This window comes from Lissotriton helveticus, chromosome 12 (assembly GCF_964261635.1).
Source record: "Lissotriton helveticus chromosome 12, aLisHel1.1, whole genome shotgun sequence".
Taxonomy (NCBI): Eukaryota; Metazoa; Chordata; class Amphibia; order Caudata; family Salamandridae; genus Lissotriton; species Lissotriton helveticus.
This window is the reverse complement of record NC_136073.1, coordinates 877,453,615-877,470,797: the sequence shown is the minus strand read 5'-3', so window position 1 is coordinate 877,470,797 and position 17,183 is coordinate 877,453,615. Positions and strand designations below refer to the sequence as shown.

Sequence of the window (17,183 nt, the reverse complement as noted above, 5' to 3'; positions counted from 1 at the left end):
TCTTCGGGCGGGGGAGGCTTAAAATTGAGTTGATGGCCTTTGAGAACTTGCTCGCGGAGTGGGCCAAATGCCCAATCCACGAGCTGTTCGCAGCAAAGACCATCCCCAAATATGGAAAAGTACGGGTGGAAATTAATCTGTCATTCCCTACCATTATAGAGTTGAGCTGGCGTTTACCTGGTCCGCATGACATGATAAACGATTTTTTTAAATTCACACGTAAGTCGAGTCCGTCCATGTACTCTACAAATCTTTTAACCAAAATAAGCAGAGAATTTGGAGTGCGGCCCATAAGGACTGCATCATCTGCGTAGAGAAGTACAGGTAACAGGTTGCCGTTAATTATGGGGACGTCTGGAGTTGACTGTTTCAGGGAATTGCTCAGCCCATTAATATAAATAATAAAAAGCAGGGGTGCTAAAACGCACCCCTGTTTGACTCCCTTTCCTACACTAATTGCACCCAACACCTCCCCACCCATGCCAATCCTGACTTGTGCCTTGAGATCAGAATGTAAAAATGCCAAGAAATGTACCAGGGATTCATTCAATCCATAACCCAGCAAAATAGACCAGAGTTTAGACCTATTAACTAAATCAAAAGCGGATGATAAATCCATAAACCCTAAATAAACAGGGGAAGATCGGGCAGTGTTATATTTACTAATTACCAAATTAAGGTTCAAACACGGTTCTATTGTGCCGACCCTACTAAAACCCAGTGGACATGGGTCTAATATACCGCTTTCCTCCTACCAATCTAAAATCCTATTGTATATAACTCGACCCAAGATCTTTAATGTATTGCCAAGCAAGGGAATTGGCCTGTCGTTAATTGGTTCTGATCTATCCCCCTTTTTATAAATTGGAACAATAATGCTTGTAGCCCAGGTAACCGGCATGGGGGCTTGAGGTATACTATTAAAAACATTCAAAAGAACTGGGGCCCAAAAATCTGGTTTCCACTTTATTATATCTATGGGCAGCCCATCTGGGCCTGGAGCCTTATTACCTAGGCTCTGTGCGATCGCCTCTTCTACATCCGACAACGTTATCTGTAGGCAGCATAGGTGACCCTGCACATAGTGATCTAAGCCATGTAGCGGAGTAGCATACATTTTAGTGAAGTGATTCTCCCATGAATTACTGGAAATGGTGCAGCTGACTGGTGTTAATTGTTGGCCCATATTGCGCAAGTCCCTGACTGCAGACCAGAATAAGTTGCCATTCTTTCCCCCAGCTGACTCCGATAGTACTTCCCAGCGTTCACCCAGGAGAATGCACTTCCGCTCGCTTATTGCAATTTTGTACATCTTCCAGGCTGCCCTTACGTCTGCCCTACACCTAGGTTTAGAGGTTAAAGCCTTGCGTAGGTTCCTATTGGCCTCCAAACAATTGTGATCGAACCATCTTGGTTCTTTATCGTCCTGACAAAGAGGCACCGACAGAAGTGATCTAATCACAGAACAGAGTTTAGTGAAATCTTCAATTACCCTTGAGGGAGGGTCTCTGGTTGATGGACATGAGGAAATGAAGTTTGAGTGCCCTAACAGAGTCAACTATTTTACCGCTATCAACCCCCCCCCACTTCAATCTTAATTTGTCTGTTGAAGGGGTTACACCCCTAGCCCCTTGAAGGATTGCATACACAGGGCAGGATGCTAGTCTTAGTACCACTGTCAGGGGATTATGATCCCCAAAATCTGTTATATAAACCTCGGCGGCCAGTAGGCGATCTGCGAGGCAGGGAGAAACAAAAATAAAATTAATAATTGAGAAACTATCCCTCCCTCTAAACGTCGGTGCCTGCTGATTTGTGGATGATAAACCCAAATCCATTACATTAATAAGGATATGTTCACCAAGAAAGGTGTCTAGTTCCAAGCCCCTATGCACAGCTGGGTCTGCATATAATGTATCCATACCCTGGGAGTCAATTGGGACTTTAGCATTAAAGCCCCCCCCCCCCCACCCCCCCTCCCCACGCACTCATCTGAGCCTCGGTATTTATCTAATTTTGAAATAGTTTTAAAAAGCTCAATAAAGTTTCTATTTGAGATAGAATAGAAATCATTATTGTAAAAATGTATTAAATAAAAAGGGACCCTTCGTTTATACTCCTGTATTTGTATATTGGGACTATTGGTGTGTATCACCTTAATACTTCCTCCCGATGCTACACTAATCCCAATAAATAAACCCCCAGATGCACGGCCAAAGTCGGGCTTAGGTGCTGTTAAACTAAAGCAATGGAACCCTTCTATATACAAATCATGTGTGGCCCTTGTTTCCTGAAATATGATTATATCTTGACCAGATATTGTACGCAGCCAATCTATGTCAGCTAACCTTGACTCAAGGCCTGCAACATTCCAGCTCAGGATTTTAAGATCAAAATCACTTTTACTTCTCATGGGGTGATAGGGGGTCTCAGGTATTCCACCACTAACAGTTAGCACGTATCCTGCATCGCCCACTACCTGTAGGTGATGGTCGGCTAGAACTGCTGGCTGGGTATTTCTTAATTCCGGGACTTCTTGTTCCTTTGTCATGATAATTGGTCATGGAACTGACGTGTCCCTTGACAGATTTCTCTCGCTTTCATTGGCATTGGGCGACCTATCTGATTGTCAGTCCTATGTGTCCAGGTCTGAAAAAGCCTTATCAAATCGATTATAGGTCGCACGTTATACTCATACACCCCCTGGGTATGAGCATTAGCCGGGAGATCGCATCTATATACCGGTAAAGGGGAAAGATTGCGGTAAAAGAAGCCCAGTGGTAGGATGTGAATCCCTGCCCTGCCCGTTTGCCTTGTGCCTGCTCTTTCTAGAATTGTTTTTACTAGATCAGGGGACCTAAAATTCAAAACTATGCAATCACCCCTGCTGGTTTTATTCGATTTCCCTATCCAGGGAACCTTGCGAATCATTTTAAAATCCTGGAACAATTGGCTGCCCAGCCCAGTTTTGTTGTCCAACAAGTGAAGTGCCCTATTTCTTAATGTAGACCAGTGCTACTCAAAATTAGATACTATTGGTGGAACATTTGAGAGCACACCAGTGTAGGGCGTAGATTCAGGGGGTAAATTGAGGTGTCCCTTACCATAGACAGTAGCTGGACCACTCCTATTCAGACCCTTAGGATTTTCCCCAGTTATTACTCCTCCACGGCCGGGATTGGGTTGTATTAAGTGCGCGTTAGCAGTGTTTGGTACAAGGGCCTGTGTTCCTATTTTAGCAGTCATATCACTGGCTATTAAGGGCTGGTTTAAATCAGAAGCCAAACATGTACCTTGTCTCCCCTGAACTATTATGCTTCCATTTGATTGCTGACTAGTTGGAGGAAGGAGTTTTTGCTCAATATTGCTCAGTCGAGTGTCAATGTCTGCAAGTTTGCGTAGCAGAGATTTTAGCATTGCCGTTAGCTTTCCCTCTAATTTGGCCAATACACCATCTTCCAAAACAGTTTGTGGGTGCTTACAAAGGCATTGACTTCTAAGAACACTTGGGCTAGTGGGGCTAATAACAGCTACCTCTACAGGGGGGCCTTTCTTACCTCGAGCGGAACCTTTTGTTTTAGGCACTTTACTAGTTTGTTGAGTGGTAAGAGGTAAACCCCCCGCCTTTCTTTTCCTTGCAATAACTGGAGCCGTGCCCCCCCCTGGCCTTTGACTGAGATTGTCGTGTCAATCAAGTCACGATCGGAGGTGGAGATAATGATATAACAGTTGGTTCAATATCTACGGTTGGCGAATCTTTAAGGATTGCTATCAAAGGTTCAGGAACCGATTGGGGTATGCTATCAGAGTTGCACTCAACCGGGCTGACTGGGTTAGGGAGGGGCCCACATGTGGGAGCTTCTAATGAAGCTCAGCGTGTATCCAAGGAGAGTCGTCTTTGCGTAAGTTCAATTTCATGAATTAAAACTGACTCCGCCCTAATAAGGAAGGCGTCAAGAGTGCCCACAACCCTTGGCCCCCTATCCCTTTGCGGGTACCCTTGCTCATACTCATGCTTAGAATAACCACTGCAATCAAAGGCTAAAGCAAAATATCATACAGTCAGCAATATTTAAAAGGTTCAAAGTCACTGACCAAGTTCGCAAAATGCAGAGAGCGAGTGTTCAAATGAAAAGGGAATGGCCCTGCCCTGGCTTCTCCTGGCTTAGACTGGCCCGCGCATGCCCGTGCGCGTCCCGCGCTGCGTGATGGCCGGGCCGACGTTGAATGCCTCCGGCGCCCTCTGATGGCAAGATCCACAAGCGCCTGCAGTTAATACTAGTTAGTACTTGCTACTCTCCCCTGAGGCGGAAAGCCGGGGGCTCTATTCTCTTTTCTGGAAGGTGACAAAGCGATCTTTTAAACATTGTTATATATTTTAATAGGTTGCATTTTTAAATCGCTCTGCGTGTAGTAGCGATATTTCTTAAAAACTTGTATATATTTTAGCGGAAGCGTTCTTATCCGCTTTGCATTAGCGTGCTCTCGTGTGCAAGATTTTCGTTGCACCGAGACCCATTCCCTCACCTTTCTCCTCCCAGCGTGGCCGATCAAGGGCTCACAACGCGGGGGAAGGCGCCATCTTGGAGGGAGGAAGGGTTGGCGGTCTAGTGGCAGGACGCCTCCCGCCCTCCAGGTTATTTAAGTCAGGATAATTATTTCCCCTGTGTACTTGCTACTCTCCCCTGAGGCGGAAAGCCGGGGGCTCTATTCTCTTTTCTGGAAGGTGACAAAGCGATCTTTTAAACATTGTTATATATTTTAATAGGTTGCATTTTTAAATCGCTCTGCGTGTAGTAGCGATATTTCTTAAAAACTTGTATATATTTTAGCGGAAGCGTTCTTATCCGCTTTGCATTAGCGTGCTCTCGTGTGCAAGATTTTCGTTGCACCGAGACCCATTCCCTCACCTTTCTCCTCCCAGCGTGGCCGATCAAGGGCTCACAACGCGGGGGAAGGCGCCATCTTGGAGGGAGGAAGGGTTGGCGGTCTAGTGGCAGGACGCCTCCCGCCCTCCAGGTTATTTAAGTCAGGATAATTATTTCCCCTGTGTACTTGCTACTCTCCCCTGAGGCGGAAAGCCGGGGGCTCTATTCTCTTTTCTGGAAGGTGACAAAGCGATCTTTTAAACATTGTTATATATTTTAATAGGTTGCATTTTTAAATCGCTCTGCGTGTAGTAGCGATATTTCTTAAAAACTTGTATATATTTTAGCGGAAGCGTTCTTATCCGCTTTGCATTAGCGTGCTCTCGTGTGCAAGATTTTCGTTGCACCGAGACCCATTCCCTCACCTTTCTCCTCCCAGCGTGGCCGATCAAGGGCTCACAACGCGGGGGAAGGCGCCATCTTGGAGGGAGGAAGGGTTGGCGGTCTAGTGGCAGGACGCCTCCCACCCTCCTCTACACAGTATAAAATGATGAGGCCATTTCGTCCGCGCAGCGGGCGGGCGCAGCGGGCGCGCCGGCGGCGCGCCGAAGGCGCGCCAAAGGCGGGCCCGTCTGCGCCCGTCCGCGCCAGACACGGGCCTAGGGCCACCCCCCCTGGCCAGAATCTCCGCGCAAGCTACACATCTTATTCACGCTCTGCGCTGACAGATCTCCGCCCTCAAGCTAAAGAAAAATGCATAAGGTATGGCCCCGACTCTATATCATCAATAACTGCGCTGGATTGTAAACACTGTCAAGTGTCCATTCCCCTATTAAATAAAAGAGCAAGTAGTGAAAACCTCAACCAAGCAAATCAAGTGTTTACAATTGCCCTCATTAATGTGCGGTCATTAGCCAAACACAGACAAGAGGTAGCCGATGTAATCATCGACAGGAACATAGATATAATGTTCCTGACGGAAACTTGGCTGGATAAAGCATCCGACCCTGACCTAGTAATAGCTGTTCCACAAGGTTTTAAGTCATACAGACTAGACAGAATTGGTAAAAGAGGCGGGGGGATTGCTATAATCGCCCGCGACTCTTTTAAAATTCGAACCACTGCCATTCCTTCAACAGCATATGAAGCGCTCCAATTTGATATCCACCTCTCCCCGTCACATAATTTTAAAGGTGTATTACTATACAGAAGACCAGAGTCGCGGTCGGAATTTCTTACAGAAATACTCACTATCCTAGAAACCACAGCCATTGATAAATCTGTGACTCTGTTAGGTGATTTTAACTTTCACTTGGAATGTAACGAAGACAAGGATACTACTTCTTTGCTATCCGAAATGGAGGTTTTTGGACTATCCCAGCTGGTGAAAGGACCTACTCATAATGCAGGCCATACCTTAGATGGTATTTTCACCAACCTTGAAAATATCTCAGTGACTGAAGTCTTACCAATGACTTGGTCCGACCACTATATGGTACTGGCCACAATACAAACTGATAAAACATCTGTCGCCACTTTACTTCCCCCCAAACCAGAAGCGTTCAAGGTCTGGAAAGACGTTAATATTCCCAATTTCAGGGAGGCGTTACAGAATTCCATACCGAAATGGGCTACAGATCCAGACACCGCTACTGAACAATATCACACGTGGGTAGGCCAGACAGCTAATAAACTGGTACCTGAAAAAAGAATGTCAAGGAACAGAAGCTCCCCCTCAGCACCATGGTACACCGAGGAGCTTAAAAAATTAAAACAGCAATGTAGAAATAAAGAGAGAATCTGGAGGAAAAAGTATGAAAGTGAAGATAGAACAGTATACAAGGAATTGTTAACCCAATATAAACACCTAATCACAGAGACAAAAAAGAAGTTTTATACTGAACAAATTGAAAGCGCCAAAAACTCAACTAAAACGCTCTTTGAAATAACTAAACATCTTGCTGGATGCGCCCCAGACCTTAGCCCTCCCTGCTCCCAAGATTTCTGTGACTCTTTGGCATCCTTCTTCTTCACCAAAGTGAATGACATATTTTCAGCTTTTAATCTAGATGACACCCAACTCCATGGAAAGATAGATACTTCTTCTTCAGGTAATAACTTATCCGGTTTTAAAGAGGTTACGGAAGTTCAAGTTCGGGACATTATAAAAACAATTAAATCTGGATCAGCTCTGGATCCCTGTCCTCTGAAAACCCTTCGTGTAATAATGGATACTCTTATCCCTGTTATCACCCAAATAATCAACCTCATGTTCCGTACAGGCAGCTTCCCAAACCAATTAAAAAAAACCCTAATTAAACCCCTCCTGAAAAAACCCGGCTTGGACAAAGCAGAACTTAAAAACTACAGGCCCATAGCAAATCTACCCTTCCTGGCTAAAATAGCTGAAAAAGCCATGAATAATCAACTCACGGAATTCATCGAGCAACACCATCTGCTCGACGAAACACAATTCGGATTCCGCAAATTTCATGGCACGGAAACAGCGCTCATTAAAGCAGCGGATGACATCCGACTAATCAGAGACCAAGGTGGCACAGCACTACTGGTGCTCTTAGATTTATCGGCCGCTTTTGACACGGTTGACCATAAGATCCTGGTCAACCGTGTCGAAAAGATGGGCGTGCAAGGTCTGGCAAAAGATCTGCTGGCATCTTTTTTAGCAGAGAGAACCCAGGCAGTCATACTGGGCCAGTTTGAATCCGCTGAGCTATCACTGCCATGTGGGGTACCTCAAGGTTCATCCCTGAGTCCGACACTATTTAATATATACGTGTCGGACCTTGCCAACACCATCAAAGCGCACGGGATGAACCTTACCTCATATGCGGATGATACACAGCTGATACTGGCTGTCAGAAATGATGGGGAAACAGTGGCAGAAAATTTCAAGACAGGAATGCTGGCCATTGGAAAATGGATGTCAGCAAACTGTCTGAAATTAAATTCCGACAAAACCGAGGTGGTCACTTTTGGCCACCTCAGCCCTAGCTGGTCCCCAACCTGGTGGCCATCATCTTTTGGAGTAGCGCCCAAACCAGTCACGAAAGTGAGAAATTTAGGAGTCATATTTGATGACAACCTTAATTTCATGGCCCACGCCAATCAGACAGCCTCCACGGCTTTTTACAAGCTACGCCTGGTGAGGAAGATTCTCCCTTTTCTTCCAACAAATGTGGGAAAGACACTGATTAGCGCTTTGGTCCTATCAGCACTGGACTACTGCAATGGACTGTTTGCAAACGCCCAAGTTAGGATAATTAAGAAAATGCAAACAGTCCAAAATGCAGCAGCCAGACTTCTCCTTAACATTCCTAAATTCAAACCTATAGCAGAGTCATTGAGGAGTCTTCACTGGCTTCCGGTCAGGAACCGAATTAAATTCAAGACTTTATGTCTCGTCTATAAGGCACTTCACCGTCAAGCGCCGCAATTTCTGTGTGATCACCTGGTTCCATATACCCCCTCTCGAACGCTACGATCTGCAGGACAGAATGACCTAGTAGTGCCCCGGACTAGGCTGGTCAACTGGGGAGACAGACGTTTCCTAGTTGCCGCCCCAAGATTGTGGAATACTCTTCCACAACCGATAAGATCAAGTCCAAACCTAATGTGTTTTAGGAAGAAATTGAAAACCTGGCTTTTCAACCTCTGAAAACTTTTCCAAGCTCCTATAGGAGGGTAACACAGTATAGCGCCGAGACGCCTGCGGGTAATTGTTGCGCTCAATAAATGCTAAAAAATAAAATAAATAAATTAATAAGTGTAACCCTGAGTGAGACAACCAAATCTGATGTAGATATAACCCAATGTAATGTGTTCCCAAGCCTTGCCGTACACCCTGCGGTCGACCCCACTCCAACCCAAGGCCTAGTAAATGGTTCCCAAATGTTTCCCTGAATGTGTACCTGAGCATTCATTTTATAGATGATATGCTCACATTCCACCATTCCTGCCCGTTGGAACCACTGTAGTCCTCCAATGCCACAGGATGTACAATTTTGCTGTCACAAGGGTATTAGTTACCCATCTTTTAATGAGATTAGAGCGGACTTTACAACCCACCATATCGTGAAGTAGAGCCAATCAAATAGAAGGAATTAAGACTATCTCATCATGTGATCCCAGTGTCTCCCATACTTCTGACCAAAAAGAAAGTATCTTGGGTCAGCTCCACAATATATGCAGTATCACATCCATCCATATTACATCACTAACAGTTTGAGTTTGGTAAGAGCTAGACCGTAACAAGTTTTAATGGTGACAAGAACATTACCAATTGTGCAGGAGCAAGAGGTAGAAAAATGTAGGTGTGCTTCTCTAATAGGTGGGTCAGGTGTACTTAAGTGTTTCACCCATCCCTTGGGCATGGTTGCGTGGCCCAGGATAATTTCCCCAAAAATGTTAGTTGACTCTAAGGGGGCATTTGAGAACGTCTTCTTAATGGGGATAGTATATAAATCCGTTAAGAAGCCCCTAGCCACAGTTCTATCCTTTAGATAATCAATGACTGGTGATTTGGTAAGTGTGCCTGGCTGTGTGCCCAAACTATCTTTAAGGAAGTTATGGAGTTCTTTATGCTGCCATCTATACCCCATACGCAGACACAATTCTAGATGTAACACAGTAAACAAATTAAGGCCATTATCTTCTGAAAAGAACTGGCCTATCTTCAAGATACCGTCTCTGGTGATAAAGAGTCAACATCACAATTATCGATATCCAGGTAGCCTGGAAAGATTGAGAACTCCTCAGTACAAAGATGCTTGGTCCTCTTTCTAGGGATGAGTTGAGGGGATTGGGCGAGTTGGGCAGGGTGTACACTGGTAGGGCGATGGATTGCCCAACATGGAAATTACTTACAGTTTTAGGCAAGAAAGCTACCCAAGTCCACAGTACCAGTTTATCCTAGAAAAGGTGGTATAGGGCAGCTGCACAGAGTGCAACGACCAGCTATACACAAGCTCAAAGTGAGCACACATGAGAAATTCAAAGACCATATTAAGGTCTCACTGTATCATCACAAAAGTCTGGAAGGATATGTGCGTCAAATCCTTCATAAACCTCATAACATCACAACAGGTGATTTAAACATTGACGGGTAATCTGGCAAAAGTAGAAAGGCTGGACAAATAACCTATCAAGGCACTTCCAACTGTTAACACAAAATTAACAATACAAAATCCAACAGCTTGGCTTGACAAGAGTCTAATTTGTCAAGCCAGGCTGTTGGATTTGTTACCACAGCGGAAACAAATTTGTCCTAGCATAAAGTGATTTTGTGGAAGGGTACCAGGGGAAGAAATAAATAATAAGGCATTTTGTAAAGCACTTCGTTACGTCCCAAGACATGTCCCAGCGTTGTCGTTCCCTTCCTCTGTGTTCATCTACCAAATCTAGAGGGCCCGGCTAAATGGATTTAAAATGCCCGGTAGTGAGTTCCACATTTTTGCTGCTAGGAAACTAAACGAACATCCGCCTATGCAAGTTTTTTTTTTATTCTAGTGAGGATTTCTAGCAAGCTGTTCACCAATCTCAGATCTTTTAGGGAAGAACGATGAGATCATAGGGTGGAGGTACATGGGACCATTGCCTTAAGAATTCCTTGGCAGAAGGGTCTTGAAGGCGATTAATTCTTTCGGAGGGGAGCCAGTGCAGTTTGGCTAAGGCTGGTGCTGAGGGGATTGCCTGGACAGGTTCAAAAGTAAGTGCTGCCATGTTCTGTACTCGGAGTATTATAACACGTGCCTGCGAGTCTCTCATATATAGCACATTGCAGCAGTCCAGGTTAGGTGCAATAAGAGACTGGATGACTGTTTTTCTGGCTTCCACTGGCAGAAATGCTAAAAAAAAAAAGGGATTTCAAAATCCCAAAACACTGCCCTGCTAGTCTGATTTGGCTTTTGAATGACATTTTAGAATCGAAGCATACGCCTATATTTTTTTACTTTGGATGTAGGAAGAGGTCCCAACGTGTCAGGCCACCATCCCTTGTACCAAATGGATGGTTGTTTCCCGAGAATAAGGATCTTAGTTTTATCCAGAATCAAATAAAGACAGCTGAAGCTCATCCAACCAGCTACCTCTGTCCGGCATGCATGCAGACATGCTGCAGATTCTGCAGAGTTTTGGGACAAAGTCACGATTAGCTGTCTCTCAGTGTACAACACAATAGTGCATTCATATCACTCTAGATGAGCATATTGGGGGAAGGGCAAGTACAAGTTAAACAGTGTCAGACCCCGGGAAGAGCCCTGTGGCATTCCCTGCTACAATGGGAAGGTCTTTGAGATGAAAGGTCTGCGTACCACCCAGAAGGTTCGGTGTTGCAAAAATGGCAATCGTGAATGGAGGAGTAGATTGCACAGATTTGGTTGAGGGACTGTGCCCTGCTGCTGAAACAGAAGACCCCCCCCCCCATGAAGTAGTAGCCTGAACGGAGAACAGATGCTTATGCCCAGACTGGAAAATTATGTGGTTTTGATTGCAGTGCATGTAGTGCAGAGGGTCCTTGCCAACCAGGTTGACTGTGTCAGTGCTTCTTACCTAAAACTGTACCACTGTTGGTAACTTCAGCCCCCTTGTAAATCCCTACTGCAATGTTCCTAAATTTAGTATTTAGATGGCTCACCTAGACCCTGAGATCAGATTTCGATGACCTATGAGGAAGAGCTGTGCAGCAGCGAAGACTGAAGACACAAACTGAATTGGCCACAGCCCTACCGGCCTGTCTACAGCCCTCAAAGACCCTGCTGAAGAGCGACTCACCCCACAGATCAGCGACTTCCAGAACCCTGGGAGGGCTGCATGTCTTCCAAAAAGACTCCTAATCTCTCGTGGATAGCAGCCTAAAACACTGCCCTGAGGAACCGGGAGATTGCCTCCGGACCCACCTCTGCACCCGCGCCAACGATCCGCGTCCAAGTGGCCCACCAGTCCTGCAAAGGTTCCACAGCACTTCTGAGCCAGAGTCCACTGTGGGCTCACCCTGCCGGACGACTCCTTGATGCATGCAGCAGCAACTTAAAGACTCTCCTCTGACCGCAACCTGCCAGGTAAGCCTTTTTCACAATGCCAAAGGACATCCCTGCACCCAAAGCAAATGTGCCTTGGGGAGCTTGACCAACAGTGTCCCTACGTCCCCCTAGCATCTCTACTTAGCTGGGCAGCTGTAGGTTTTTTTGTACTTGACTCCTGGCCTGAGCTTGCAGCCTTTGATCAAAACCGTTCTCCTCCATTAAATAGCATAGGGCATCCGATGCTATGTTGGCACTCTGCACCTGGCCACCCCTATGCTGTTGTAGATGTAGGTTTGGTGCTGCCTTATGGCCCCCCCCATACTTACCTTGAGTCCAGGAGATCGACCCCTGACACCGCTTTACTCACCTGTCAGCAATGCATCTTCAATCACCCCCGGTCTCCATTGGTTAACATTGGCCGTTGAAACTAGACTGTGACCTCTGCACCCGGCCGCCCCTGTGCAGCTGTTGGTGCACCTTTGGTCCCAACTTGAACCTTGCCCGGTGCGGACCTTATACCCCGAAGACTGGATTTGCAAGTCATGTACTTGCCTGTGAAATTGCATTCTTGTTTTCCTCCCATAGGTTAACATTGCAATGCCTGAAAATTGCACTGTGTCCACTTTTTGAAATCTAGAAGTATTTATCCTGAAAAATGTACTTACCTTTTTGCGAACATCTTGGTGTTAAAATAAATCTTGAAAGAAGCTGTTTTTTCTAAAATTGGATTGGATCTCCTTTTTGCGTTTTCATTTATTAATCAATGTGCGCATAACAAATGTCATGCACTCCTCTGTTAGGCTCCTCGCCCACGCTACCAAAAACAAGAGCACTTTTGGGTTTACCGGAGCCCTGTACACTCATGGGGGAATCTCTGGAAACTGTGCACGGTATAACCACCTGGTGGTATACCATAAACAGCCAGCTTCCTACAAAGACATAAAAGAATCTGGAACAGAAGCTAAGATTAATAAGATTTCAGTGCCTTCTCTGTTGCTCTTTTCAGTAGTAGAATGTCATGTTGCAGTTACCACTGGTGCAGATGGTGCGCTTTCCTGGGTGGATGATTGGGAGGTCATTCATGGAATCTGTTCTGTATTGTGTGTTAGATGGTTTGTGTATTGTGTAATAGGAACAGATCATGCAGGACAGCTAAGGTTGTCTGTACCACCACATCCATACTTCAGGTGGCAAATCGCCTGCACACAGACTGCAAACATTTTGACATCAGCATTATAATTTGAAAAATAAAGAGTATTCACGGCTGCAGCACCCTCCAGTGTGACCTTTAATCTTTGCAGGGGCACTTACCAACAAGACTGCGTGGCACTGAAGTGGAATCTTCTGAAAACTCCAGGTAGCCGCGGGCTTGCTTCACAGCTTCTGGACTCTGATAGGAAGGCAAATTAGAAAATCACTCAGCATCTTCTCACTTGACAGAGAGTGTTACGTTGCTTACCAACTATACAGCAATAAAGAGCATTGCTTTCCCTGTGTGTAGTCCCCTGTGGCATTTATAATAAAATTTAGGACAAACCTCTGATCATACGTGGCTATGAATAAGTGGGGAGGCGAAGCCAATAACTATTCAAAAATGTCCATCTTTTTCTCTCTTCCAATAACTGAGAGGATAACAGGAGAGAAGAGAATCTATGACTAGGAATAATAGAATAATTATTAAGATAACGTTACTCTATTCCTAGGTACTGGTGCTCTTCAATGAGTAGTTTCATAACATACAGATAATAAAAGAACAAGAGGCATTGGGCAGTTTAGGACAAACATACTGGATCAAAATTACTCTCTAGTCAATTGCTTTGGTAGAAAGCCTCAAAAGCAAACCACCTGCAGAATATGTCTGGCCACGGTCACCATACATACATCTCGATCAGGTAAATGTCTGGGAAATATCACTGAAGGTCTAACTCTAATGAAGCATTGTCTCTGCAGGGTGGAGGGTCTACGCCATGCAGGAAATAGTGTTAGATGAAGGATGTAAACCAAGTGGCAAATGTGATTTTAAACACCATATGGCCAGGATAACTATCGCCAAAGTCTTAAAGTATTAATCTGTCGAATGCCGAACCCCGGTTCTACCCACATACACTTCAGCCGTGCACAATGTCAGACTAGAGCAGCATTTCCTCAGTAAAGGCGGCATGTGGTGAAAGAAAAGGTAAAGCTAGGAAAACTTTCACCAACTTGAAGACAAAAGAAAAAGGGTGGGTGGTTATTTACTTAACCACATTGGTGCTAAGGCAATTACCGCTGGGTGCTGAAATTCAAATTTTCCATTGTTCATGACAAGGTCAGCTCATCATTAGCACAGCTCCAGTGTGCCTCATGACGAGCTGACCTTGTCATGAGCATGGAAGGGGTTAATCATTCATACCATGCCACACACATACACGGTACACACCCGTAATAACCTCTCTTAAATCCAGGCGAATGGAAATGAATAGGTCTAGGGTCAAGTGGGGACCCATGATGACTGAGTGATTAATGGGGTACCAGACGTCCACTAAATAAGTGAACCCTCTTCTAAGAAAGGTTATTGTGAAATACTTCACTGTTCAAATTCATTATATTCAGGATACAGGCGGCTAACCAGAGAGATTCGAGGTAAGGATGAGTCACTTGTCCGCACTTTTTGTGGAGTAATCCTGGGACTGGTTTGCGTTGCATGTATCACTTTTCTGACATCAGGGGAAGCTATGTGCACCAGAATTGTCTCAGCCACAGAGAATTTATCAGAATAATCTTGAACGGCTCTGGTTTCATCTTGTTTGGTGTTCATGGGATTAAAGGTACTGGTGGAAAGGCGTACGCTAATATGCTGCCCAAGACATCTGAAGAGCTTTTCCCCATAATCCCTTGTGAGGGAGCATGTGCGCGCAGTGTAGACACTTTCTGTTCGCCAGAGTAGCAAACAGATCCAGAGAAGGTGTTACCCATTTGCTGAAGATATTTCTGAGTTGAGTGTCTGACAATTCCCACTCGCGGCAGTTCTTTCATGGACCAGCTTAACTCATCCACCCACTGGTGTTCCTTGTGCCCTGAACATGTTCTGCTGTCATGTAAATTGTGTTTTGGAGACACCAGCTCCATATGTCCTGCAGTAATCTGGCTAGAGGGCGTGATCTAGTTCCACCTTGCTTGTTTAAATAAAACATTCTGGTAGTGCTTGTATCAAGGCTTGCAAACTCTGTACTTTCTGTAGGTAAGCTCTGAGCCCCAAGGCTGCTGCCTTCAGTACTAGGAGACTAAGTTTCTTCTTTTCTTCGTTTGACTATTTCAGTTTACTTCCAGATCTTGGAGGTGTGCTCCCCATCCTTCCATCAAGGCATCCGTTGTCATGATGTAACCTGAAGTCTTGACTAGGAATGCTGACCCTACTGCAATGTTTTCTTCCTTCATCCACCAGTGCATCGCGCTCTCTATTTCTGCTGTTATAAGGACAACATCGCGGAATGACCTGGTGATCTGCGTCCTTGCCAGTCGAGTTGTTCCTGTAGTGGTCTCATGCACAAACTGCAGTTCAGGATGAGAGGAATGCATGATATTTCCAGAAACAATTTGAATTGCCTTACTGAAGTGTTCTTTTTTTCTTGACAGGATAGACCCCCAATGTCATTATTTTTGCCACCCTCTCGCTTGTTGGGTATACTTTGCAGATCGTTGTGTTCATTAGTGCCCCCAGAAAAGTGATAGTTGTGTCTGGAGTTATACTAGATTTATCTTTGTTTATGTGGAGGCCCAGGTTGTCGAAGAGTAGAAGGCATGTCAATGTAGCACCCATTGCAGCTTTGTGAGAATTTGCTTTTATCATCAAAACGTCCAGGTAAGAAAATGGTTGTTTCTTCTCAGGTAGGCGGCTCTCTGGGACATGCATTTGGTAAAAATTCGAGCTGACTTTAGGTCAAATGGTAGAACCCTGAATCAGTAGTGACTTCTGACCACCTCGAATCGGAGATATCTCCTGTGCTTTACATGTATGGGGATATAGAACCGGGCATCTAGATGTCATGTGGGCTTTTTTATTCAGCAACTGAGTGATGTGCAGGTAATCATTCTGAATGATTCTTTTTTGAGGTACTTGTTGAGCTGCGTCAAGACCAAAACCTGTTTTCTATTCTTTTTTTTTTTTTTTTGCAGAAAGATGTTGGAGTAAAAACCTCAATGTCTGCAGTTTTGTGGGACTTCTACTGATCTCTTCAAAATCAGAGAGCTAATTTCCGCTCTTAACAGTTGAAGATGCTGGTGTGTCCTTACAGGTGGATGGTATGGAGGTTTCTGCATACATTTTAGGGTGTCCATACTTTATGATGTCCAAGACCCACCTGTTGGAAGAGCTGGATTTTCAATTGTCAACTGTCGAGAGCATCTCTGAAATCCATGGGAGGTGGAGGTACTGAGGTGTCACGGTCTTCTGGAAGACTCCTGACCTTTTCCTGCTGCTGCAACTCTTTTACCTGGCTGTCTGGAGAAAGTTGTGGTATGTGAATGTCTATACTCTTGCAGACGATATTCCTGTGGCTGCTGATACGGCTGGTATCTATTTGGTTAGTATCCTCCACAAAATAAATATTGTCCTATGCCTCTATCATCTATAAAGGATACAAACCTCTGTGTAAGCCTAAATGGATGGATTGTAAGGCATCGTCTTTGTAGGACATGTCCAGAATTTTTTACACTTTCAGCCTGAAAGATCTTGCCTGAAGCCATCTTTCCCGTCTCAAAGGCTGCAGCTCCAGCCATCTGTCTGAAGACGGTAAGGGCTACATCAATCGCTGTGTCTATCATCTCAGAGGATGTCCGTTCCTAGTCTGGAAGGATAGCTCTAGCTTCCGGTCTTACCATCTGGTAAGGGGTCTCAAACTTGAGCAAGGTTTGACCACATCTGGCAGTCATATCTGCACAATATGGCTAGGGCAGTGGATGCTCTTATAGTGATCGCCACCATGGCAGATAAACACTTCCCTATATTGTCAAATCTCCTACCCTCCTTATACAGAGGAGCTGAACTGGATTATTGGATCTTTTTTGAGCTGCCTGCACCACAAGTCAGGTTTTGGATGACCGATCAAGCAGGCTGGCGAGATCTCAAGAGCCTTGTATTGTTTATGTTTTTTAACCAAGCCTCTGCGGTATTACAGTGACCACGGTAGCTGGGATTTCCGGGACTTTCAGTCCTTCGGTCTAAATGTGTTCAACAACTGGCACAGATCTTATTTTTTTTCTTTTTACTCTTTAAAATATTTCAAGAAGCACTCAG

General features: G+C 45.0%; 1 protein-coding gene across 2 annotated transcripts in view; it reads right to left on the bottom strand.

Annotated features, from left to right (window-relative positions):
• The window catches only part of FXR2 (FMR1 autosomal homolog 2), a 352,487-nt gene that overhangs the window by 98,654 nt on the left and 236,650 nt on the right, over positions 1-17,183 (bottom strand). For both annotated transcript variants that reach the window (XM_078670012.1, XM_078670013.1), the window contains exon 9: positions 13,220-13,298. In XM_078670012.1, the coding sequence (XP_078526138.1) occupies positions 13,220-13,298 (79 nt within the window). The remainder of the gene's footprint in view (positions 1-13,219; positions 13,299-17,183) is intronic.